General features: G+C 42.3%; 1 protein-coding gene across 1 annotated transcript in view; it reads left to right on the forward strand.

The window, feature by feature from the left end:
- LOC111155161 (large 60S subunit nuclear export GTPase 1) overlaps positions 1 to 25,692 on the forward strand; it is a 32,982-nt gene extending 7,290 nt beyond the window's left edge. The window contains exons 4-14 of the mRNA XM_022515238.1: positions 102 to 188; positions 691 to 777; positions 5,510 to 5,570; positions 7,082 to 7,258; positions 11,585 to 12,001; positions 14,944 to 15,045; positions 15,176 to 15,335; positions 17,181 to 17,309; positions 20,318 to 20,397; positions 21,705 to 21,878; positions 24,771 to 25,692. Of these exons, the coding sequence (XP_022370946.1) occupies positions 102 to 188; positions 691 to 777; positions 5,510 to 5,570; positions 7,082 to 7,258; positions 11,585 to 12,001; positions 14,944 to 15,045; positions 15,176 to 15,335; positions 17,181 to 17,309; positions 20,318 to 20,397; positions 21,705 to 21,878; positions 24,771 to 24,950 (1,654 nt within the window). The 3' untranslated portion in view covers positions 24,951 to 25,692. The remainder of the gene's footprint in view (positions 1 to 101; positions 189 to 690; positions 778 to 5,509; positions 5,571 to 7,081; positions 7,259 to 11,584; positions 12,002 to 14,943; positions 15,046 to 15,175; positions 15,336 to 17,180; positions 17,310 to 20,317; positions 20,398 to 21,704; positions 21,879 to 24,770) is intronic.

Raw genomic sequence — 25,692 nt, forward strand, 5'->3', positions numbered from 1 at the left:
TTCTTTTCCTGTTTCCTTTTATCACTGCCATTATTAAATCCAAAGCCCCTGTTTTATTTTGGTAATTCACATGGAATTTTTTTTCTCTGTGATTGTTTCAGACCAAAGTGGGACAAAAACACTAGTCCAGAAGAACTCAAACAGGCAGAGAAAGATAACTTTCTAGAATGGAGACGTCAACTTGTCCGGTGAGTGTTGGAATATAGAAAGATTGGTCTTGAAATTCTGAGCCTAGCATTTTGGTGTGTTTGCATTGGTCTTTGCATTTTGAAGGCCTGATTCTTTTAAAAAGGAAATGGTAGATTTCTTCTTTCAAGTGCAAATTCTGTGTGTGACCAGCGTTACTGGGTACAAGTGCATCTTTGCACAAAGATGATAAATTGATTACTCCACTCCATTCCTGGCCTTCGCTCCCTCATACTCTTTTCTAGCCGTTAGTCACCCTGGAGTTGATCACTGCTCTCTTAAGCATTCTTCCAGAAGGAGGTGTGTGGGAGAAATGTTATTTTGAATGTCTAGGGCTTAAATAAATTAAGTATAAAATTTCAAGTTTGATTTTTATTTGGCTCAGCAGAAATTAATAACAGTTTGGTAGTTAATATTTGCAATGCAGTGAATTTGAGTGTTTTTACTATTTGAAACCTTCGATTATAATCTGGCAAAGATAAAAACTTTTCATTCTAAAGCCAGGCTAGAAGAGGAACAAAAATTGCTGTTGACTCCATTTGAAAGAAATTTGGACTTCTGGCGCCAGCTCTGGAGGGTGATTGAGAGAAGGTAAGTTACCATTTTCCTTTTGTGTAACTAAGACATTAATGGTATTAGATTAGATTCAGATGTTGGTAAATGCTCATAGACCCCGGGAGCCGGGGTGCTCAGGGATTAAGCTATGCAAATGGCTATTGAGAATTATTATAAAAACTGAAAGTGTAATGCTATATTTCTTTCAAGTATAGATTTTTTTTTAATTAAGTAAACATGTTGATAAGCGTGTGAGAATAGTGAATGTTTTCTGTAAGATGAGTTCTGAAGTACCTACAGTTATTTCAAAAAATGTCTGTTGATTCCTATTGGAAATATGGGTGTGAAAGAGGTAGATGTCTGCTTGCAAAGAGAAAATATGTTGTGTTGGGGGGGATTGGGGGCACAGGAATGAAGTGCAGTCTTTCCTCAGATGATCAGTACATGGTAAATCCAGAGTGTGATTCCTGCTGTGTTACAGATAGAAAGGCAGTGGGCCAAGTTAAAACAGAGGAAGGAGCACCTGGTAAGGATTGTGGGACTCAAGGAGTGATTTGTTTTAATTGGAATTAGTAGTGATGGTCGCACAACTTTGCAAATATACTAAACACTACTGAATCTTAAACTTTTATTTTTTTTTAAAGATTTTATTTATTTATTTGACAGAGATCACAGGTAGGCAGAGAGGCAGGCAGAGAGAGAGAGAGTGGGAAAAGCAGGCTACCTGCTGAGCAGAGAGCCCCATGTGGGGCTGCATCCCAGGACCCTGGGATCATGACCTGAGCCACTGAGCCACCCTGCACCCCTGAATCGTAAACTTTTAAAAGGTTTAATTTTGGGGCGCCTGGCCCAAATCTCTCTGCCTGCCTCTCTGACTACTTGTGATCTCTCTCTGTCAAATAAATAAATGAAATCTTTAAAAAAAAAATAACAAAAATAAAATAAAAGGGTTAATTTTATGATGTATGGATTATATCTTAATTTTTTTTTAAGATTTTATTTATTTTATTTATTTGACAGACAGAGATCACAAGTAGGCAGAGAGAGGAGGAAGCAGGCTCCCCGTTGAGCAGAGAGCCCAATGTGGGGCTCAATCCCAGGACCCTGGGATCATGACCTGAGCAGAAGGCAGAGGCTTAACCCACTGAGCCACCCAGGCACCCTTTTTTTTTTTTTTTTTTTTTTTTTAAGTCACTTGCATACCTTCTCCATCCTGCTCCTGCAGGGGCAGAGAGAAGGCTGTTGGGCTGGAATATAGGGAAGTCAGGGTAACAAGGCAAATCTCTAAAGATTCTAGAAAGTAGAAGCTTGCTGCTGATTCCGAGACTCTGTGCAGGCCCCTTTGATTCAGTTAGGCTTGAACGAGGCTCAAGAAGACCCACTGATCTCCTGGGGAACTTCTGTGGAGCACAGTGGATCTCTTCTTCAGGACCTCTTGAGCAGTTAAAGATGTGTACTGCTGCTTCCAAAGAAAAATGGTAACAAGGTTTAACATATGGAAACCTGGCCTTGGAATGCCCCCATCTGCATATTTAACAGTATTGTTTTGTTTTTCTGCTTGTTTTTTTGATTTTAGGTTTTCTCCTACTTTCTACATTGTCTGACTTTACTCCCTATTCCTTTTTTTTTATTTATTCTGGTTTCTGACTTTTATGTAAGAGGCCTCCCTCAGGTATCAAGTGACTTTTTTTAAAGATGTTTGTTTATTTATTTGGGGGATAGAGAGAGCACAAGCGGTGCGGGGAGCAGTGGGGAGGGTAGGGCAGGGGGAGAGGGAGAAGCATGCTCCCCACTGAGCAGGGAGCCCAACACAGGGCTTGATCCCAGGACCCTGGGATCATGCGTGACCTGAGCTGAAGACAGATGTTTAATCGACTGAGCCACCCAGGCACCCCAGTGTGATTATATTTAGGAATGAAGCATTCTTAGGGCACCTAGGGGGGGCTCAGTGAGTTAAGCGTCTGCTTCAGGCTCAGGTCATAATCTCAGGGTTCTGGGATCGAGTTCTGCATCGGGCTCCTTGCTCAGCAGGGAGCCTGCTTCTCACTCTGCCTGGTGCTCCCCCTGTTTATGCTCTCTCTTGCTCACTCTGTCTGACAAAGTATTTAAAAAAAAAAAAGAAGAAGAAGAAGCATTATAAACACGATTGACAAGACCCTGTTTGGTTAGAATTTGCCGACTGTGGACTTCACTATACAGGACCAAGTAGGGGTCAATTTTATTCTGTTGGAATACCCCTAAGATGTTAGGATTTGTAGGGGTTTTCCCTAGAGCCAGTCAGTTTCTTAAAAAGAATGGTCTCCTGCCAAGAGCATGGCTAAAGGTGGTGGGTGGTAGGATGCAAAGAATTTGTGCATTTCCACTATTTGCTGCGTAGACTTGTTTAATCCCCTCTTCTTCAGTATCGCACCATTTTCCCACCTTCTGTGCTTGAGGCCCCAAGTCTTCAGCTTCTCAGGTTCATTTTCTCCATAATAGACCCTAGCCTTCTGCCATTGGGATAGGAGATTGAGGAGGTGTAGTTGCCTACCTCGATGGCACAGGGGAGCAGACCTAAGAGCTCCTCATTCAGATTGATTGCAGTTTTACACTTCACCCTTGCCTAGAGACCTTGCATCGGACACTTCTTATCTGCTCCCTCAGGGCTGGGGAGTATGAACAGACTTGCTTCTTGACTGGGCTACCATGTCTCAATTGCTGCTGTTCTTTCTCTTTGTCCTAATAAGCTTCAGAGTTTACTTTCATTCTTAGAGGTTTTGAGAGGGAAGCATATGTGTTCATTCTTTCACACTTGATAGAATGGCCCTTTACCCATGTTTTATGTCCCTAAATAAGCACCTGGTTTCCTGAGAGGGAGCCTGTACTTGTTGAAACTCCTCACTTCAGTTATTTTACAGTGTTACTTGCTCTGTTACTTTCATTATGAGGTATTTCTCTTTTTATAAAAGAGCATGTTTGTAACTTGCGGTATATAGTTTTTATCACATGGAAGTAGTTCTGATTGACATAGAAATATTATTGAAGTGACTACTGTCACATTTTTTAACAGGAAATATTTATTGATGTGTTTGGTACAACAGATGTCTCCTGTTTGGTAACAGGGTAGCTAAGCCATCTGCCTCTTTAATTTCAAGCGTAGTTATTGGAAAAGATTTGATGTATACGTCACTGAAATGCAGGAAGCTGCTGGGGCACTGAGGGCAGAACTCCGTATTCAGGAGGATAAGGCACTATTGTACTGCGGAAGCCTTTCCTGGTACACGGTCAGCACTTTGCTCTGCAGCCTCAGGCAGCACGAAGCAAGCGGTCTGAAGTTTGTCTTCTCTTCCTGGTGTCTGCTTGTTTGCGGGTAGACCTGATGTTGGTGGACCTTGCAGTTTTAGTTTATTAGGCTTTGTCCATGTTTTGCAGTCATTGTTGCATTTACTGTTAAATCCTCACAGTTTGGGAAAGTGGTAGGTAATACCTTAAGGAAGAAATACCGGGACCCACTTAATTAGAGAACTTAACAATTTGTCATTAATTAGCAAGTCTGTGAGTTCTTAGAATCACAATATTATGCTGGAAATTTATTCTTTTTTTTTTTTTAATATTTTTTTATTTATTTGACAGAGAGATCACAAGTAGGCAGAGAGGCAGGCAGAGAGAGAGAGAGGGAAGCAGGCTCCCTGCCAAGCAGAGAGCCCAATGCGGGGCTCGATCCCAGGATCCTGGGATCATGACCTGAGCCGAAGGCAGAGGCTTTAACCCACGGAGCCACCCAGGTGCCCCTGGAAATTTATTCTGAAAGAACATGCACTTGGATTGTTAAAGCCCTGCCTTAAATGGTAAATTTGATTTAATACATTTCCTCCGTGTCCAGCCTAGTTGCATAAACATTACCTCAGAACAGGCTAACCAGACCCGGCTTTTTAGGAGACCGCTGTGCGCGCGCCTGCGGCTTATTTCCTTCTGGTGGCAGCCGGCCGCTAGAGCATCTCTTCTAGCCGTGGAGGCAGAATGAAAGGAGGATCCTCCCAGAGAAGTGGGAGATTTATTCTCAAAGCGCTCGGCTGCTCTAGTCCCTACTGCATTTGCGAGGGCTCTGAGGAGCTTGCTCTCGGCCACAGAAAGTTTTCTTATTGCTGCATCTTCTGTGTGATGCAGAAGTTGGACTCCTTGGTCCTGCTTCAGTGTGCCATCTTAAGTTGATATTTTCCCGTTTTGTATTTTAGCCATTTAAATGCTTCGTTGTTGAAACTGGTGGATGATGAGTTGCTAGATTTGTTTTTTTCTCTTCAGCCCTGGGCTTAACTAAGATACAGGCTTTGATAGTGGCAGCTGTCAGCAGGTGATTTATTCATTTTCTTTTGAGGACTGAACACCAGTGTAGATTAGGTACTGAGTACACAGTAGACCTCCCCTTGGACTGAAGTATTTGGAATACTCTTGCCTCATCAGAAGAGTTTACTAGAAGATACAGTTGAAGCCTTAGAATGAAACATCAGAGGCTCTCTAGGACATGGAACAGCAAGAGAATGTTATGATTACAAGCATGTCCTCTGGACCAGATTGACTTCCCATTCCAGCTCCATCACTTAGCAGCTGGTGACCTTAGATAAGTGACTTCACTGTCCTATGCCTCAGTTTCCTCATAGATAAACTGGGGGGTAATTGTACCTTAAAACGTTAAATGTGTCAAATGCTTAATGTGCAGAAACTGCTATTGTTGTTATATGGTCAGTGTTTCACCTCACAGTGATTAGAGTATCTCCCCTTTCTTTTTCAGTGATATCGTGGTCCAGATAGTAGATGCTCGAAACCCACTCCTGTTTAGATGTGAGGATTTGGTAAGTGAAGTGTGACAATTCAGATGTGAAGTTCTTGGAGCCGCAGCGGGAGGACCGCATCACTGGTAGCAGTCCCTGCTGGCAAGCGTTCAGTTCTGTCCTCTAGCTGTGTTCAAGGAGGCCTCTTCATGTGTACTGCTGCTCCTTAGACAGGTGTCTTCCATCAGAAACTAGTATTACCATCTGCAGGAAGGACAAACACCTGACTTTTCTAGCTTTTAGTTTAGAAGCCAGTTTGTTAATAGACATTTGCCAGCGTTTCTCATTTTTTAAGAGACATCAGTTGAACCGGCATTGTACTTACTAGTCGCAGCTTACCCATACTGTTAAGTTCTCTCTCTTCACACCTTAGTTATTACCTCTTGTCATATTTTACAAGCAAACTAAATTTGTAAAACACCAGCAGGAGTAACAATTACGGAGTGAAGGCTACATGAAATGAAATACAGGTTTTAAATTAATAAAACACTGTACACATGTGAAGTATTCCTGTTAGTGTTTGGGTCCATAATAGTAATAGTCCAGAATATTTTTTTACAGATTTTGTTTATGGGACACCTGCGTAGCTCAGTTGGTTGAGCATCTGCCTTTGGCTCAAGTGATGATCCCAGGGTCCTGGGATCAAGCCCCACACGGGGCTTCTTTCTCAGCAAGGAGCCTGCTTCTCCTTCTACATGCTGCTCCTCCTGCTTGTGTGCGCTCTCTCTCTTTGACAAATAAATAGACAAAATCTTAAAAAAAGATATTAGGTATTTATTTGATAGCACACAAGCTGCAGGGAACAGCAGGCAGAGGGAGAGGGAGAAGCAGGCTCCCTGCTGAGCAGGGAGCCCAGTGTAGGGCTCAGTCTCAGGACCCCAAGATCATGACCCTAGCTGAAGGCAGATGCCCAAACAGCTGAGTCACCCAGGCACCCTGCTGCAGAATATTTTTAAATTCACTGGTGAGGGACAAAAATCAGAATGCTAAAACTCTTATGAAGTCTGCTTTTATATCTTGTTTCCTAATGAAGAGCTGTGGTTGTGAATTAATTTCAGTTACTGGGTCTTGTTTTTCTTTTAGTCTTCAAAAAGTATTTTTTACGTGAAAAGATGAGATTATATTGGCTGTCATCACTTGGCTGAAAAATAATCCCTGCTGGCTGGGAAATGTCCTAATTTTGCATTTCTTAAACTTTTGTATAAAAGAAACAACTCAGCACTATTAAAGAGAGGAGCTACAATCTTTAAAGAAAAATAATCTATTATACTTCAACAGGGTAGGAGAGCATTTCCTTTTACCCTTTCCAGTTGCTAATGTTGAGGGTATTTTTAGGTATATATTATCTAACTTTTTCAGAGCTTGTTGAGAAGGATCAGTAGAAAAGTACCAGGATAGAAAATCTTTAAATTAGGATTGACTTAAAACTGAGGGCAGTAAAAACCTTTACTACTCTATGGGGGCTTTCAGTATAATTAGCCCAGTTTTCACTTGTTTGAAGAGGCCTTTCTAAATACCTTTGTCTTGCCTAGGAATGTTATGTGAAGGAAATAGATGATAATAAGGAAAACGTCCTTCTGATAAATAAGGCCGATTTGTTGACTGCTGAGCAGCGGAGTGCCTGGGCCACATACTTTGAACAAGAAAATGTGAAGATTATCTTCTGGTCAGCTTTGGCTGAAGCCATTCAACTAATTGGTGACTCTGAGGTAACCCTGGGAGACTTTTTGAGGTTGCATTTCTGGGAAGAAGATTTCAGTTTCTGGTTAGTAAGCTTTGTTTTCTCTTATTGAAGATTAATGATAATCCAAATGCTCTGATAGTAGGGTGACGTATAGAAAAATGAGCCACAAGGTTACTTTCCCTGGTTGTCAAATAATCTGATGTCTCTGGGGCTGTATGGTACACACTGATACTAGCTATAATTTTTTATTTTTTTAGATTTTTTTTTTTTTAAGATTTTATTTATTTATTTGACAGAGATCACAAGTAGACAGGCAGGCAGAGAGAGAGAGGAGAAAGCAGACTTTCTCCTGCTGAGCAGAGAGCCCGATGGGGGGCTTGATTCCAGGTCCTGGGATCTTGACCCAAGCCGAAGGCAGAGGCTTTACCCACTGAGCCACCCAGGCGCCCCTATTTTTTTAGATTTTTGACAGGAAATTGTACAGGAAGTCTAATAATGACTTTGTAATTGTTTTTAATAGAAGGCAGTACAACTGAAGGGTTTAACTCTACTTCTCAGGACTTGATTAGAATCTCTTTTGACATTGTTTTCAAAACAAACAAATGAAGTAATCCTAAAGATATACCACGTTATCTTGGTTTTTTTTCTTTTAAGATTTTATTTATTTTTTGAGACAGAGAGATAGAGAGCACAAGCAGGGGAAGGGGCAGAAGGAGAGGGAAAAGGAGAAGCAGACTTCCTGCTGAGCAGGGAGCCCCATGCGATGCGGGGCTCCATCCCAGGCCCCTGGCATCATGACCTGAGCCAAAGGCAGATGCTTAACTGAGCTACCCAGGCACCCTATGCCATGGTTTTTTTTGTTTTTTTTTTTTTTTTTAAGATTTTATCTATTTATTTGACAGGCAGAGAGGCAGGCAAGGGGCAGGGGGAAGCAGGCTCCCTGTTGAGCACAGAGCCTGATGCAGGTCTTGATCTCAGGACCCCAGGATCATGACCCGAGCTGAAGGCTGAGGCCTTAACCCACTGAGCCACCCAGGCGCCCCAATATACAATGTTATTTTTTAACCTAAATTTTACAGAAACAGTTTGGAGTGCTTTTGTTTTTGTTTAAGTAATTTCTGCACGCAGTGTGGGGCTTGAGCTCACAACCCCAAGATCTAGAGTCACATGCGCCACCAACTGAGCCAGCCAGGCACCCCTGGGGTGTATTTTCTAATAAAAAACATAACTATTAGCTAGTAATAGCTATGAAGTACTATTAGTAGTAGAATCTTAGAGCTGAAAGAGACTTAAAGTGATGCCTTTTCCCCTAGCCTTTTCCTTTCATCTCTGACAACCATCTGTAGGCTATTTTGTATGTTGAGCTGAGTGCCAGTGAACAAAATGCCCTCCCCTTGATGAGCTCACAGGTAGCTCCATGAATTCCTTCCCTCACCTTCATGGCAGACAGTCATATAATCTCTGTTATTTATCTGTGTTAAGTGATAGAGACTAGGTAGCTCACTCTGTCTACCTTTAGAAAGTTCTTCAGTTCAGTGAAGCCAAGGCAGCCTCCCTAGCCTTTGATCTGTGGACTCTTCTTTGTCCCCTTAGTCCTCTCTGTGTATATTTTCTGGTGTCCTACTCATCATGGCCACAGTATCTGGGACACTGTTCATCTCAAGTGCCTGTCTCCCTGTGTCAGGAAACACTTAGAGTTGGTGGCACCTAATTGTATGTGTTAATATTCAGAGGGATGACTATGACCTGTGATCAGAATATTCCTGGTAATTCCGTTTTTGTTTTTGTTAGTTCACCCCATTTCAGAGGAGCTGAAGCTCGTGGCTCATTTAACCTATGAAAAACAAAATCCCTCAAATATTTTTTAAAAAAGAAAAAACTTATGCAAATCTGATCCCATATTTACATGTGGAAGAAGTTTTTCATTTTGTGTTTACCTCAATTTAGGACCTATAATTACTCTGAAATATTGTTAGCGATTTAGGGCTAAGAGAATTCATTTTGGTTGTACAGTTTGCTTTTCTCTCGTCCTAGCTTTGAATCTACAAGTTTTGTGTGTTTGTCCTCTGTATTCTTTCCAGTCATTAATAACATTGTTAAACAGATTAGGACCAAGCCAAGAACTCCGTAACCTTTTGTGAGCTTACTGAGCCCCCCTGTAAGCATTTTGATGTGATGAATACAGATGTTTTCACAAGGATGTAACAATAATAATTATTCCATTGTTACTCTTGTTGATAAAAACTAAACCATAGGGGCACCTGAGTGGCTCATGGGTTAAAGCCTCTCCCTTCTGCTCAGATCATGATCCCAGGGTCCTGGGATCAAGCCTTGCATCGGGCTCTCTGCTCGGCAGGGAGCCTGCTTCCTCCTCTCTCTGCCTGCCTCTCTGCTGACTTGTAATCTGTCTGTCAAATAAATAAATAAAATCTTTAAAAAAAAAAACTAAACCATAGAAAGCTTATTCTGTGCCAGGTACTGTTGTCCTAAGCACTTTATACATTGTATTCATTTAATCATCTCAGCAATAAGTGTAAGTGCTTATTATCCTCAGGCAGTCAGTCTGGCTTCTTGGGTTGTCTTCTTAACCGTTATTTCTGTGTTTCAACTCTTTTCTGTTGAGATCAGTGTTTTATGGAAATTTTTTTTAATAAATATTTATCACTGTATTACTTAGCCCTGATGTATCAACCCCATAACTATCAAAAATGGAAAAAAGATAGTTTCTATATCGGTGGTATTCCCTGAACTGTTAACCAAGTAGTACCTTGGTGACTGTCTTTCTAGGGCTCCCAGCTGCCTTGTAGACTTGCTTCCATACCCAATTCTGAGTTGGCAGAGCATAGTTATGGAAGATACTGTTTCTCCCTTTTTAAGTTAGCCATCGTTTACTTCTCCCAAGTCTTCTGAAGTGTCTGCCGGTTTTCATGATCTCCTCAGACCAATAACCAGCTACTGTTGTGATACCAAAGCTAGCATCACATCTGTCATTTGACTGTCAAACATGAATTTATTGGAGTTTGATAGTCACTGTTTTCTCATATGAAATTTGGTTCTTCCTTTGCAATTGTTTGACCCCTTCTTACTTGGGGAAAAAAAAAACTTCAGATTTCAAGCTGAGTACTTTTGTTTTCTCTTGGCTATCTGTTAAATTGCACTCTTTTCCCCCCACCAAGGGATTGACTTTTCCCTTCTTTTTATTTTTAATATAACTGGCACAAAGTTCTTTTGTTGTCTTTATCATTTTTTCTGAACCTAAACTGCTTCTAGTTTTAGTAGTTTTTTTAATATACATCCACATTCAGTTCACATTATTGTTTTCTGTTTCTTTCATATTTTAAACGATCCAGAAGAGCTTACAATGAAGACATACCGTCTTTATATTCATTGCTCTCATAGAAATTGCTTCTAGTTCTGTAGTTCTATTATAAGCCATGCTGCCATGTTTCTTTTTGACCTGCCAGACCTGAGCATGAAATCATGCCTATTTTCCCTAACATTTTGTTTATATCTCTACTTTCCTAAAATTTAGGATACTTGTTTAACTGAGTTCATAGTGTCCTCTTCTGTGATGGCTACTCATTCTAACACTAGGTAATTTAGAAATGATTTAAAGTTGCATCACTTCTAAATCCAAACCTACTCCTCTTGTTAAATTAATAATACTGTATATTGTCTTGCTTTTGCTTTATTATCAGTAGGAATTCAGAAGAATTAACACATCCTTGAAGAGTAAATGATTCGTATCTTTCTCTTTGCTTATGTGAATAAGTTTCACATGTGGAGTTGAGTTTTGTTGCTTCTGCATTTCATCCAGAGGGAGCTATGCTCCACAGTGCTTTGATTTATTAAAGGCAATTACAAAGGAATAGCAGTTCCCTGTAACATGCAAATCATGGTCTTTAAAAATGGAAATGTAAAAAGAAACTCAAATTATAAACCATTCCCTTCTTGTTTTGTGCAAAGAAGAGAATGTTAAATATTTTATCATTAACGAGAAATGCTTTGTTCTACAGCCTGGTGCAAAATAACATACTGCTAAAGAAGTCAGCTTGACACCAGCTTTTTCTAAACTCTTGCTTTTTTTAAAGATGTATCTGATACAAACATAATGTGTAAAGTGAAGGTCCACTGCTCCTCCCGTCCCCAGAGAGCACCACTTCTGCTAGTTTGTTGTGTCCTTTCACCAAAAAGTTTACCTTGTCTCCCTGTTTTCATCTTTTCTGGTCTCCTTCATAACTTGTCCTGTCCTGTCTTCATCTGAGATAACCAGCTCTGAGTACATTCACTAGGGTGGAAGGTGCCGTTGTCATACACTTCTGAGCTTTGGTGGTTTCTGTCCTCTCTTCAGGAGCAGGTGAAAGGGGATGCTGGAGAAACCAACACAGCCGAGTCCGAAAAATCCAGTTGTGATGAGGCTGTGGTCTCATGCAGTGAGCCCGGACATCTCCCAGACACCAGTTCCCTCGCACTCAGTGACGTTGCCCCTAGCGATGAAGACTCCAGTGAGTATGAGGACTGTCCGGAGGAGGAGGAAGAGGTTTGGCAGACATGCTCGGAAGAGGATAGCAATCCTGACGAAGAGGCCTGTGGCCTGGACTGGCAGGGAAGCTGTCCTGTGGATTCTGAGGCTCTGAGTAGGAAGACCCTGCGGAAGGAGTGCACACACAATTTTACCCACCTGGTATCGAGGCAGGAATTGTTGGAGATCTTTAAGCAGCTGCACACTGGGAAGAAGGTGAAAGACGGACAACTTACAGTTGGACTGGTAAGATGAAATAGGTCCTCAGATTGTTACTGCATGGGTACTTTCTTCTTTCTTTCTTTTTTAAGATTTTCTTATTTGAGGGCTGCCTGGATGGCTTAGCTGGTTGAGCATCTGCCTTTTGCTGAGGCCCTGGGATCGAGTCTCACCTCGGGCTCCTTGCTCAGCAGGGACCCAGCTTCTCCCTCTGTCTCCTGCTCCCCCTGCTTGTGCTCACGCTCTCTCTCCACCTCCCACCCTCCCTCTTTCTCTCTCTCTGACAAATAAATAAAATCTTTTTTAAAAAGTTTTTTTACTGGAGAGAGAGAGAGAGTAGAAGTGGAAGGGGCAGAGGGAGAGAGAATCCCAGGCAGACTATGCACTGAGCATGGAGCCCAAAGTAGGGCTTGATCTCGGGATCCTGAAATCACAACCTGAGCCAAAACCTGAAGCTGGATGCAACTGGTTGTACCACCCACGTGCCCCACCACATGGGTGCCTTTATTTCTGATCCTTTGGTAGCTACACTGGAACCCAAGAGACCAACCAACCTTTTGGCATCATAGGGAACATTATTGCCTTCTTGTTGTCTGCTGGCATTGTGGGAATAGCTGAAGTCCAGCTCAAAAGAGTGAACGCTCTCAAGACTTATATTGGTTACAACCCTGTTTATATCAGTTATCTTCTCTCATCTTCCCTGTTTATATCAGTTATCTTCTCTCATCTTCCATTTCAGCCCTACCAGTCCTGTGACTTACAAAGAGGTAGCAGAATGAGAACGCCTTTAAGGTTGTCTTCAGACTTCCAGTTCAATAATCTTACCTCATATTGGTGTTATGTGATCCTTGCCAGCTTGTACTGTAAATATTCCAGGTGTATTTTAGGGAAAATCCCAGCATCTTTGGGCCAAGTAAAACGTGACTACTGCTTTAGGTGCCTAAGAACAAGGGAGGGGCACCTGAGTGGCTCAGTGGGTTAAGCCTCTGCCTTTGACTCAGGTCATGGTCTCAGGGTTCTGTGATCCAGCCCCTCATCGGGCTCTCTACTCAGCAGGGGGCCTGCTTATCCCTCTCTCTCTGCCTGCCTCTCTGCCTCCTTGTGATCTCTGTCAAATAAATAAAATCTTTAAGGAAAAAAAAAAAAAGAACAAGGGAAAGGAGCTCCCATCCTTAGCTACATATACTAGTTCTAGAGGTGGCTGTGAGAAGTGCTACCTCAAAGATGTACAGCACAGCTCCAGAGGCCCCATCTTTAGCTAAGGAGATGTTAGATGTCAGAGAAGGTTATTGTAAAGGTCTCTCATCCAAGAGAACAAAAGCATGAGGGAAAGTAGATCATGACAGGTTTAAAATCTTCTAACTCTTAAGTTACATACCAAGTATAGCTAATCCTAATTGTTTTGAAGTGTGCTCCCACCCCACCCCCCACAAGCCTACTTACAATGATTGTAGCACGTCAACGTTTCACTTCAGAGTGCTGGTTAAAGGAATTGCCCCTAGAGCTGGGCAGACCTAGTACACTGCCCAGTTACAGTGGGATGGACTCACTTGCTGTGAAGCTTGGAGAACTTAGGTCATTTTCTTCATGCTACCAGAAACCAGCTTCCCTAAATGCTAGTTTCTTTCTCACACTTAGGGAAGTACGAAGCAGCCCCTCTACTTTCTGAATGTTTTATTCTAGAAATCCCAAGAATAGGTTAATTTCCTCAGTCTACGAACATTTACTGGTCACGTGCCACAGGCCAGGCATCCTGTTGGTCTCTAGCAGTATATTGGGAGCAGACAGACCCAGTCCTCACCCTCCCAGAGCTTGGAGTTCCAGGTGTGGTGCGTGTGAGAATACATCCTGCAGCCTGTAGGAGTGTGTAATGAAGGAGCTTGATCTGCAGAAGGTGGGGGGAGAGAACAGCAACAACAGTGCCCTCCCCACAACGAATGCCATCGAAACAAATAGTAATAAGTCATGTAATCAAGATATAAACAAACACAAAACATGAGAATATTGAGAACAATGAGCAGTCATCTGAAATCTTTATGTAAGAGGTTTCTCACCTGAAAGTATAATGTGAGGTTTTGACAAAGAGACCATGGGAGGGCCTTCCAGACAGACAGAAGGTAAATGCTTAAGCAAAGCCACAGGAATGGAAATGTGTTCATGGAACAGCAGATAACAGTTTGGCTAAGTGTGGAGAGGAGCGAGAGCAAAGACTGGAACAATGGATATTGTCTGTAATGAGGCCTAGAATAGAGGTGGAAGATTTAGGTTTTATGTTTAATGGAATTGGTATTTATAATCTTCCAGTCACACTGATAAAGGATTCTTAGAAGTAAGAGTGAATTGGATTTGGAGGTACAGGGGGAAGCCTGAGGAAAAGCCTGGAGCAAGGCTGCCATGAGAACTTTTTTATGATCCTGCTAGGAGTAATTGAAGAGCTTTAAGAGCTTGCTAACCCATATCAAGTCAATGTGCCACTTCAAATTTTTAACCAATTAAAAAAAATTTTTTTAACCAGTAAGACAGAAACTTCCTAACAAGTTATTAAAAATTAAAGATTAATTGTATGTGGTGGTGTTTAAAATGCCTTTCTGATGCTTGACTTCACCCACAGTGTGAAAAACACAGCAGAATCAGTGAAATGCCTGTGAGATGGGACATCCTGGGGAAAGCTGGGAACAGAGGGCTGAGGTTTATCGTAACATCTGCTGTTACAGCAAGACCTATAAAAGTAAAATGTACTTAGCTTGACTGTTCATCACTGCAGACAGTGATGAGGAAGAATTTATTCACCAGGAAACTTGTCTGAATAAATACGCCCATACCACCGGGGAGAAAATTGTCAACAAGCAGCATCTATTTCAAATGTTTTAAAGCCCCCAAACGCACTACTGTTGTGCTTTGTGTGTATTTTACTTTGGGTTCGACAGAGGTAGTGTTTGACTCTTCAGTAACTGAGGTGTCTCTCGCAGGTGGGCTACCCAAATGTTGGTAAGAGTTCCACAATCAACACCATCATGGGTGACAAGAAAGTGTCTGTGTCTGCCACACCTGGCCACACCAAGCATTTCCAGGTATTTCTGCAGCATCGACTTCTCAGATTCCTCCCTCTGGGTGCTTCTTTGAACGTCTTTGCTACTCGTGTGCTGGTCTTTTCCCTTCCTCTGCTGTGTGCCCAGCGTAAACTTCTCACTTATCTTTCAGACCCTCTATGTGGAACCCAGCCTCTGCTTGTGTGACTGCCCCGGCCTGGTGATGCCATCCTTCGTCTCTACTAAGGCAGAGATGATTTGCAGTGGAATCCTCCCAATTGACCAAATGAGAGACCACGTCCCCCCTGTGTCACTAATATCCTTTCTGCTTTGTAAAAATTGGTTATTCTTGTGTATATTAGGGCTTCAAGTTTGTTTGGGACATTGCTTTGCATTGGATAAATTCACAAATGCTACTGAATGGAAAAACCTGAAATACTGGCTAGTGATCTTTCCAAGTTTATACAGTGAAGTAGCCTCAGGACTGTGGGAGGAAGACCTCATGTCCCGATGGCAACTCTGTCGCCTGTTATCAGTGGGAGAGCCTGGGCTTTGGATCTCGGCTCCCGGTTGAATCCTGACACTGGTGTTCGACTATTTCTGTTACCTTTGTAAGCTTGCTTAACCTTCCAGAAACATTCCTTTTCTGAAAAATTCCGAAAAACTACTTCACAGTTGATGATCTCACAGTGAGAATTGTAATCATTTTAGCCAACATTTATTGCATGCTTACTGTGTGCTCCACACAAAACTTACCAAGTAATTTCATTTAATTCTTGAATTAAAGAATTAAAGTAAATTAAAGTACCCTTGACGTGGGTACTGCTGCTGTTCTCATTTTTTCAAGCTTGAGGAAAGTCAGGCACAGAGAACTTAAACAATTTGCCAAGATCTAGCAGCTAGTAAGCAGCTGATTAGGAACTCTGTCACCTCCCAGCATAATGAGTTACCTTCTGTGAAGCATCTAGAATAGTGTATGACATGAAAAAAGTACTCAGAGACAAACCTTTTAAGAACCATGGTGTCTTAAGGTTTTACCGTCCTTATAAGCCAACATGTTAGCCTGTTTACTATGCTGTGTGTGCTGGCGGGAGACAGGCCACTCCCTGAGACCAGCACACCAATCTGTTAGTTCCTAGGTAGGGTAAGTTATAGTTCTTGACATGATCCTTCATGACCTCCCTGAAGGCCACAGCTTTTCATGCACCCCAGTTTAATTTCTGTTTCTGTAAGAAATGAGGAAGAAAGAATTCATTTAGGATAGGTAAAATATAGTGTATTGCTAAAATAGAATAATACACAGTATTTGAAAAGACTGCACTAAGTCTACCTGTAGTGACCCGGGTAAATCTGAAAACATTACACATACGATCTGACACCATTTCTGTAAAAACTGTCATCTTGCAGAACCATACTTTGAATTAATAGATACTGGTGAAGGTCAAAGTCTGCAAAGTGGCCTGGTGACTGCACACAGACTCACATACCTCCAGGGGGCGAGGTGGGGCTGGTACAGTGTTAGAAAGGTTTGCATTTTCAGCACTTTTTTTTTTTTTAAGATTTTTTTTTTTTTTTTAATTTATTTATTTGACAGACAGACGTCACAAGTAGGCAGAGAGGCAGGCGGGTGGGAGGGGGCAGGGAAGCAGGCTCCCTGCTGAGCAGAGAGCCCGATGCAGGACTTGATCCCAGGACCCTAAGATCATGACCTGAGCCAAAGGCAGTCTTTAACCCACTGAGCCACCCAGGCTCCCCTTCAGTACAGTGTTTTAATAGATGACATTGTTACTACCTCTTGATAGTTGGGAACACATGTTACACTAAATGCTTCTCTGTATATTTGCAACTTCTCTGTGAATTAGTAACCAGGTGTGTACTGAGTACTTACCACAAGCCAGGTTAGGTTGGGTTCCATGGAGGCTACAGGCATCAATCAGCCGTGGATCCTGCCCTTGCCAGATTCAGTTGGGGGGGCGGTCAGATGGAGCATGTCCATGAATAACTGGTACAAGGAAGCATGGGGTTTAAAGGAAGAAAAAGTATTCAGAAATTAGTAACTACCCTTCTTTTCTGGAGAGGTAAAAAGGTTTCTGTCCTGGAAGTGCTGAATTAGGAAGAATGTGTCTGAAGCTGTGGTGGGGAGGGGTTCAGTTCAAGGGAATGGATTCCTTGACAAGCCTATGTTTGCCAGAATATTCCAAGACATGTCTTAGAAGCTACCTATGGCATTAATATCATAAAGCCTAGAGAGGATGAAGATCCGCATCGACCTCCAACATCAGAAGAACTATTGACAGCTTATGGATGTGAGTTGTGATTTATTTTAAAATATGAACGAAAAAGTAACATAGTTAATGAGAGAGTTACTCCTGCAAAGATACAAATTCACATTATTCCTTAGTATTTGCATGTCCTTTACATTGTTGGTACTTCTGTTGTCTCTGTTGGCCTTACCCATAAGCTACCCTGCAGGTGGGTTCAGAGTGCAACAGTGAGGGAGGGAGAGCTGACCACTGCCTGAGTAGTAGATTACTTTATCGTGTTAAGCGCTTCCTGGAGCTAGAGAAGGAGATCATTTGAGTCCCTGGACTCTTCTTCAGGTCTGCTCTTTGTGGACCTTGACAGTAGCAATCAGTCCCACTCCAGGGGAGACATGATTTCCCCTGCCCTCCTGGTCTCCGGCCCCTCCCTGTAGGAGGCCTACATGCAGACAGTGTCAAAAGCTCTGGGGGCATGCCAGCAGCTGTCACATGTGTTGAAGAAAAGGCCCTTAGGGCATTCACTGGTTTATTGGTACTCAGGTGTAGACCTGCATTCTGACTGAAGCCATGTTGGCTTTTTCTGGAGTCTTCTCCCAAACAGAAGTGAAGGAATGTTGGGAAGAAAATGAATATGCTGTGATAGCAGGAGAGGAGAGTTGTGAGGGCAGCATGGAAAAGGAAAGTCCTCAGAAATTGGGACAGAGTGGAGCATGGTCAGGAAGGGGACACAGAACAGTCTCCCTTGCTTCCATCGGTCCTTTGAAAACCTTGTGTGACTTTAAAATGAGTCAGCCACTCTCCCACCTCTGTGTCTTAACCCAGTGCTACGTGGGAGCTAGCTGCCTATCATTCTTCAGCTAAATGTGGTTTATTTACCTTAAATAGAAACTTTAAATGTGGTCTGGAGGAACCTTTGTCTACCTAAAGAGATAGCAGTGTTAGAAACATTTCCATACATCTGTGGCATACATGCCTTTAAAGGAACTGCCACCAGCGGGGAAGGAGTTCAGGTTATTTGAGTGATTTGATACAAAGAGAAAAAAACATGTATTTTTCTCACAGAGAAAGGTGATTTGATATGAAACATACTTAAACCAGAACTTGAACTTAGGTTGAGAGACTTTTATTTTTTTAAGGTTTTATTTATTTATTTGACAGAGAAGGAACACAAACATGGGGAGTGGGAGAGGGAGAAGCAGGCCTCCTGCCACCGAGCAGGGAGCCTGATGTGAGGCTCGATCCCAGGACCCTGAAACATGACCCTAGCTGAAGGCAGACTCTTAATGACTGAGCCACCCAGGCACCCCTAATTGGGAGACTTTAAAGAGAATGAATACTAAGCAATTTTGATGAAACTGGTGTAGTCACAAAATCATAGAGCTAGAAAAGACCTTAAAGATCACACCACCTTTCACCTCCTTTTCTTAAGACAAGTAGTCTGAAATCAAGGGCATGAAATGACTTGCCCACGATGGTGTCTGGTCAGTGGTATAGCCTGGATGAGAACCTGATTCCTAATCCCGACCTCTGTCTGGGACCAGAGCCTGAAAGATGGGGAAAGGTGGACCTCCACTGGACCTTCCATTTAGTTTGACTTCAGATAGAAAGAAAAGTAATTGAGTTTGAGTTTTTTAAGATTTCTCATCTAAATCTGATAAAATCAGAATAAAAACGGATGACCACATATGTACAGTTTCTGAGATCATCTGCAGAATAGTTTCTGACAGTTCATTTTAAAAGATGTTGCTAAATTTTAATTTGCATTTCTTTAAATACTAGTGAAATGGGACATCTGTCCGTATGTTAGCCATTTCTGTTTCTTTTGGGAATCACCTTTTTCTAAGCATCTTTTGTTCTCTTAATGATTTGTAGGAGTTCTTTATGGTTTCTTTGGTCCTGTAGACATTAACAATTTTTTTTAAAATATTTTATTTATTTATTTGACAGAGAGAGAGATCACAAGTAGGCAGAGAGGCAGGCAGAGAGAGATGGGGGAAGCAGGCCCCCTGCTGAGCAGAGAGCCCGATGCTGGGCTCGATCCCAGGACCCTGAGATCATGACCTGAGCTGAGCTGAAGGCAGAGGCTTAACCCACTGAGCCACCCAGGCACCTGACATTAACAATTTTAATAGCCTTTTTTTTTTTTCCCCCCTTTTTGGCTTGATGGGGTTTGGTGTTTTACTTGGGGAGAGTCTTTCCTATCTAAGGACAAAATTGTTTCCCTCTATCTTTTTTTAAATACTTTTAGATTTTTAATTTGCCTAAATGTATTTTTTAATATTATGTGAACTAGTGTTTTATTTTCTTCCAAAGTGGCAGAGCCTACTACACAGCTAGTAGGTGAGGAAGCCGAGTTTTGAACCCCACCTGTCTGCCAAAGCCTATATTCTTTACCACTATGCTCTGCTACTGCCTCTAGTTGAGTCAGTTTTAGAGGGATCTTTGCAGTATGTTTGAGAAGCTGGAAAAAGCATAGCTAGATCACTAAACAAGAAGAGACTTACTGTATTACTTTTGGTGTTGCTAATAATAGTGACAACATAGCATTCTACAGGTAGCCTCCATGATTAAATGTTCATAAAATGAAGAGATGAAAGAAGTAACTGGAGTAGAGAGAAATTGAATATCTCTGTTACCACTTGGTGCTTGGATATCAGAACAATATCGTCTGTTCACCTGGACTGTCAGATGTCTTTATAGTGCTAACCAGATTATCTTCTACAGTGATGGTTGCTTTTTGAAAGCTAGTGACTCAAGGGTGCCTAGGTGGCTCGAATGGTTAAGTGTCTGCCTTCGACTCAGGTCGTGATCTCCAGGTCCCAGGATTGAGCCCCATGTTGGACTCCCAGCTCAGCGGGGGGTCTGCCTCTCCCCACTGCTTATGCTCCCCCTTCCCCCCTGCTCCCCCACCCCTGGCCAAATGAATGAAAATCTTTTTTAAAAAATAAAGCTAACAAGTCAGGATGCACAGTTAGTGGGGTAACAGACTAAATTTTCATCACCTTGGTTGTCTTTATTGTGACTTCGGTTTTGCACCGTTATTTGCCTCACAGACATGCGAGGATTCATGACGGCGCATGGGCAGCCGGACCAGCCTCGGTCTGCTCGCTATATCTTGAAGGACTACGTCAGCGTAAGTGAGCCTGGCTCCTTGTTGCTCTGGATTAGATAGGTCTTCATTCTCACACTGTGCTTTTAGATGCCGGCAACCTGTTAGAAAGGAGATATTTCCTCACTGAGGTTGTGTTGTCAGAGAGGCCACGTGGGCAAGGTTCTCGCGGCTTTTCTGGGTAAGGGGATCCACAGCCTTGGCCAGGCATTCTTGACCGGGGCAGCTAGCGTCATCTGGACCTGGCACGTCACGAGCAGCGTAATGCGAGGCAGAGGGCGCTGCACGTGTCATCGGTGAAAGTGAGAAAATGGCGCCTGTGGTTTTTCCATCTCCCGCAGCCCTTGCTAGTTCCTGTGACAGCTGTGTCCCCAACCCTCCCTGCAGTGTAGCTGGTCGTGAGCCTTTGTCCCTGCACTTGCCCTCATAACAGCAGCACTCCCAGCGAGCCCTACTGAGGGCAGTGCGAAATGTTTTCTTTGTGTCACCTCGTTAAAAATACACAGCGAGTCTATGAGGTTATTATTCTCATGTTACAAATGAACATGTGCCAAGTTTGGGGTTTTCCTTGTAAGTAAAATAAGAATTAATAGTACCCATCTCAAGAGATTATTATGCGAAATAAATGAGAAAGATATAGGTATGTGGAGACACACACACCACTAAGCTCAGGGCCTCACACATAATTAACCCCCAATAGTATTTATGGGTTAAGCTGAATTCTTTTCACAAACAAGCATTCTGGATCTCCAGTAATAACTGGCTGTGAGGATTTGGCTTTGTTCGGCCTTCTCAGTGCCATGTCAGCAGAGCTCTGGCAAGCACAGGAGTCAGATTGGGCAGCATACCCTCTCGCCTTCAGTTCTGGAAGAAAGAAGTTAGTAGAATATTCATATGGATAAATTATGTATTGAACCGTGGAAGATGAGTTAAAACCAACACAGTTTATAGAGTGCTTACAGTGGGAAGTGGAAAATCTGCGCCCAGTGAGCAACCGCGGCCAGCCCAACGTCCCCATTAGTATCGTCCCACTGTCCGGTTGTGTCCTGGTTTTTGTTTTGGAAAATATTTATCCTAAGTCTACTCATGTTAGTGTACTGAAGAACACTTCTGTAGAAAATGCAAACAAGGTAAGAAGGAGCACAGTCGTGTGTTCGTTAGGGCTGTGGTTATAGGTGACAGAACTCTGCTCAGCTCTCTGCATCAAAAAGCAGGAAGCTTAAGCTTGCCAGAGGGTGCCTGGGGGAGATAGCTTCTCGGAGGACTTTTTCTTCTGGGATAACACACATGGCACCTGTGATGTGCTGTTACGCTTCTTGTTGTCTTTGTAGGGTAAACTTCTGTACTGTCATCCTCCTCCTGGAAGAGACCCTGTGATCTTTCAGCAGCAACACCAGCGACTCCTAGAGAACAGAACAAATGGTCGCGGACTGAAAATCCATTCAGGCAGAAGTAAAAAAATAATACAGATTGAAAATATAGTTGATAAAACTTTTTTTCATCAAGTAAGTTTTAAAGTTTTTCTTTACCTTCTGATCCAACACATTTTATATAGCAGTTTTGTTGAAATACTCATTCTCATAGCATAAAATTCACTCTTTTCAAATACAGTTCAGTAGTTTGTTCTATATTCAGAGTTGTGCAACTATCACCATAATTTTAGAACATTTTTTCACTCTAGAAAGAAATATTATACCCATTAGCAGTGACTCAACATTCCCCCCCTCCCCCCAACCCCTGCCAATCCCTCATCTACTTTCTCCTAGATAGATTGGCCTATCCAGATAAATAGAATCACCCATTCTGTGGTCTTTTATGACATGCTTCTTTAACTTGGCATCATGACATCAAGGTTTATCCATGTATCAGTACTTCTTTTTTATTGTCAAATAATATTCCATTGAATCGATAGACCACATTTTGTTTATTTATCAGTAGATGGAATTTGGCTGTTCTTTCTTCTGTGCTGTGAACATTCATGTACAAGCTTTTGTTTGAACATAAGATTTTTCAGTTCTTTGGGGTATATAATTAGGAGTGGGATTTCTGGGTCCAATGGTAACTCCATGTTTAACATTTGATTTACCACCAAACTTTCCAAAGTGGCTGTGCCATTATACATTCCCACCAGCAGTGTATGAGGGCTCTAATTTTTACATCCTTACCAGTATTTCTTTTATATATATATATTTTTTAATTTTTTAATTTAATTTTTTTTAGATTTTTTTTTTTTCTTTTTAATTCATTTGAGAGAGATACAGAGACAGAGAGAGCACAAGCAGGGGGAGAGGCATAGGGAAAGGGAGAAGCAAACTTCCTGTTGAGCTGGCAGCCCAACGTCGATCCCAGGACCTGGAGGTCATGACCTGAGCCAAAGGCAGATGTTGAACCATCTGAGCCACCCAGGCGCCCCCTTACCAGCATTTCTTTTCTTTTTCATTTTAGCCATTCTAGTATATGTGAAGTGATATGTCATGATTTTGATTTGTATTTCCCTAAGGATAAATGATATCGATAATCTTCTCATGTGCTCATGAGCACATGTATGTCTTCTTTGGAGAACACTTCTCCTGTTGAGGTATAAGAGTTCTTTATATGTTCCAATATAAGCCTTTATCATAATATGCAAATATTGTTTACCATTAAGTGGGTTTTCTGAGCCAATACATAGTAATTTTAAAGAACAAATATATATGTAGAGCAGTTAAATCCTGTAACTGTATTTAATATATTTATTAAATGCTTTTGTGATTGCTACAGCCAGAAAAGTTGGGGTGGGGTAGGGGTCATTTGTATCCAGAGAATGAGTCTTACTGTATTTATATGATGCTTTATTTGTGTCCCTCACACCGTTTGTTAAGGTGGGCCAAGCAGATAGTATTGTCCCCATTATTATCTACCAGTGAGGACATTGAAGCTCACGGAATTTAAGTGACTTATTCAAGGACACTTGTCTTAAATGGCAAAGCTGAGATAGAACTTAGATTGTTGTGGCTCCTGGTTTGAATTCTTTTCAGTCTTACCAATATTTAGAAGGAAATTTAATGATATGCAGAAAGATTACAGGTTCTTCCTTGGGCCTACTATTGTCATGCAAGACGTGTAAATGGAAGTTTTAAGTGTTACACAATGTTTCTCAAGGTCATGTGCAAGAAAGCTAAAAACACAGATACCAAAGCTTTAGCCTCTAGAGTAACATTTTACTATTATAAGAAGATCATGAAATACTGCTTTGCATTTCCAGAATCATGTGGGATTTATTTTTTTTTAACTCAGTAAACTTAAAATTTGTTTAGTTCTTTTGTTTGTTTGTTTGTTTGTGTTCCACTTAAGTAAAGTCACGTTTACAAAAACTTTTTTGAGCACTTTCTACATGTGCCTACTGTGCTAGGACCTAGGATACCAAAATGAATAAGACACTGTTTTCAAGGAGATCACATTCTAGCTAAGGGGAGATGGGCAAGTTAACAAATAACATGACATACCAGGTCTAGGGCAGAGGTGTAAGTCAAGTACTTTGTGAAACCAGACTAGGGAGTAGTTCCTCCTGGGGCTAGGAGGAGAGTAGGCGAGTGAAGCTACGGAGGGGTGGTGAGACCTCAGCTGGACTCTGACAGACAGCTAGAAATGTGCCAGGTGCAGGGAGTAGTGAGGGCACGCCCCGGGCAGGGGGAGTAGTCTGAACAAAGGCATGAAGAGATGGGGGTGTGGGTTCTCTGAGTAAACAGTCCATGTTGTCAGTAGCCTGTGCACCATGTGAGGGAATAGGAACTCGATTCCCCAGGCTGCAGGGAGCCACCAGGGGCTTGTGAGGACAGGAAGAGGAATATGTGATTGGAGAAGTCTAGTGGAAGCCTGGAGCCTGGATAAATACATATATATTTGTTTCACTTGCAGTGAAAGTGAATACCAGGCTTAGAGCCAGGTGGTGGAGAGGAGGGGATAGATGCACCAAATCTTAGAGCCTGCGATCCAGAGAACTCAGTGGCTGGGTGTATGCAATACACGAGGAAGGCAGTGGGAGTGCTCTGTTGTGGCTAGTGAGAGATGGTATTTGAAGCTCTAGGACTAAGCAAAGTTGAGGAGGACAAAGAATGCACTGAAGACAGAATGCTGAGAAACTTATTTAAAAATGGGGAGAGAGAGGCGCCTGGGTGACTTAGTCGGTTAAGCGTCTGCCTTCAGCTCAGGTCATGATCTCAGGAGGGGACCCTGCTTCTCCCTTTGCCTGGCGCTCTTCCTGCTTGTGCGCTCACTCTCTCTTTCTGAAAAATAAATAAAATCTTATTAAAAAAAAAAAATGAGGAAAGGAGCAGTGAAGGAAGTGGAAGTCTGCTTCGAGTTCTCCATAAGTAATTCCGTGCTCACATTTCAAATAATGCTGTCTTACTTCCTAGGAAAATGTGAGAGCTTTGACCAAAGGAGTCCAGACTGTGATGGGCTACAAGCCAGGGAGTGGCCTGGTGACTGCAGCTACTATGAGCTCTGAGAGCAGGGCTGGGAAGGCCTGGAAAAAACATGGCAACAGAAATAAAAAAGAGAAAAGTCGCCGACTCTACAAGCACCTGGATACGTGAACTTGGGCTGTGACAGAAATGGCATCTGCCTTGTGCATCCAGAATAGAAGAGGAGTTGTTCTGGCCTGCGATGCCGTGGCCGCACCAAACAGTCTGTATCTAGACGGAGAGGCTCCTTGGGGCACAGACTCTCACACAGTCATCATGGAGCCCCAGAAACCTTGTCCTGTAGAAGGCTGAACTTAAGATGAGGGAACGAATGAGTGTATGTGTGCAAGAACAGATACACCGATGCATACTAATTTGTAAGTTGGGGGTTTTTTGGAAAAGTACTAAAATTAAATTGCCACTGACAGATGTTTTATTGGTTTATGTAGATACACTGCCATTTGGACATTTCACGTTCTTTAAACAGTTTGAATTTGCAAGACATGACTGGGATTTTAGATGGCTTCTTGGGGGAACATTGTTTAGGTTAATGATTCTCAACCTCACACATACCCAGCACACCCCTGGGATGACATAAGGCATATCAGATCTTGGAATAGGGGACTGGCGTGTGTAGTTTCCAGAAACTTCTGGAGAGCACGACCTTCCATGGAAAATCACCATCAACAGGAGCTGCTACTACAGAAGGAAGCAAGGGGGTTTCTGTGGCTAACTGCAGGGGTGAGAAAATCGGGGGATAAGCAGCTAGTTTTTGTTTTAGTCATAGGGATTCCTGATCACCTTGGTACTTAAAACCATCAAGAATGACAAAGGCAGGGGCACCTGGGTGGCTCAGTCCAACGTCTGCCTTTGC

This window comes from Enhydra lutris, unplaced genomic scaffold (genome assembly GCF_002288905.1).
Source record: "Enhydra lutris kenyoni isolate GAN:26980312 unplaced genomic scaffold, ASM228890v2 scaffoldscaffold39, whole genome shotgun sequence".
Taxonomy (NCBI): domain Eukaryota; kingdom Metazoa; phylum Chordata; class Mammalia; order Carnivora; family Mustelidae; genus Enhydra; species Enhydra lutris.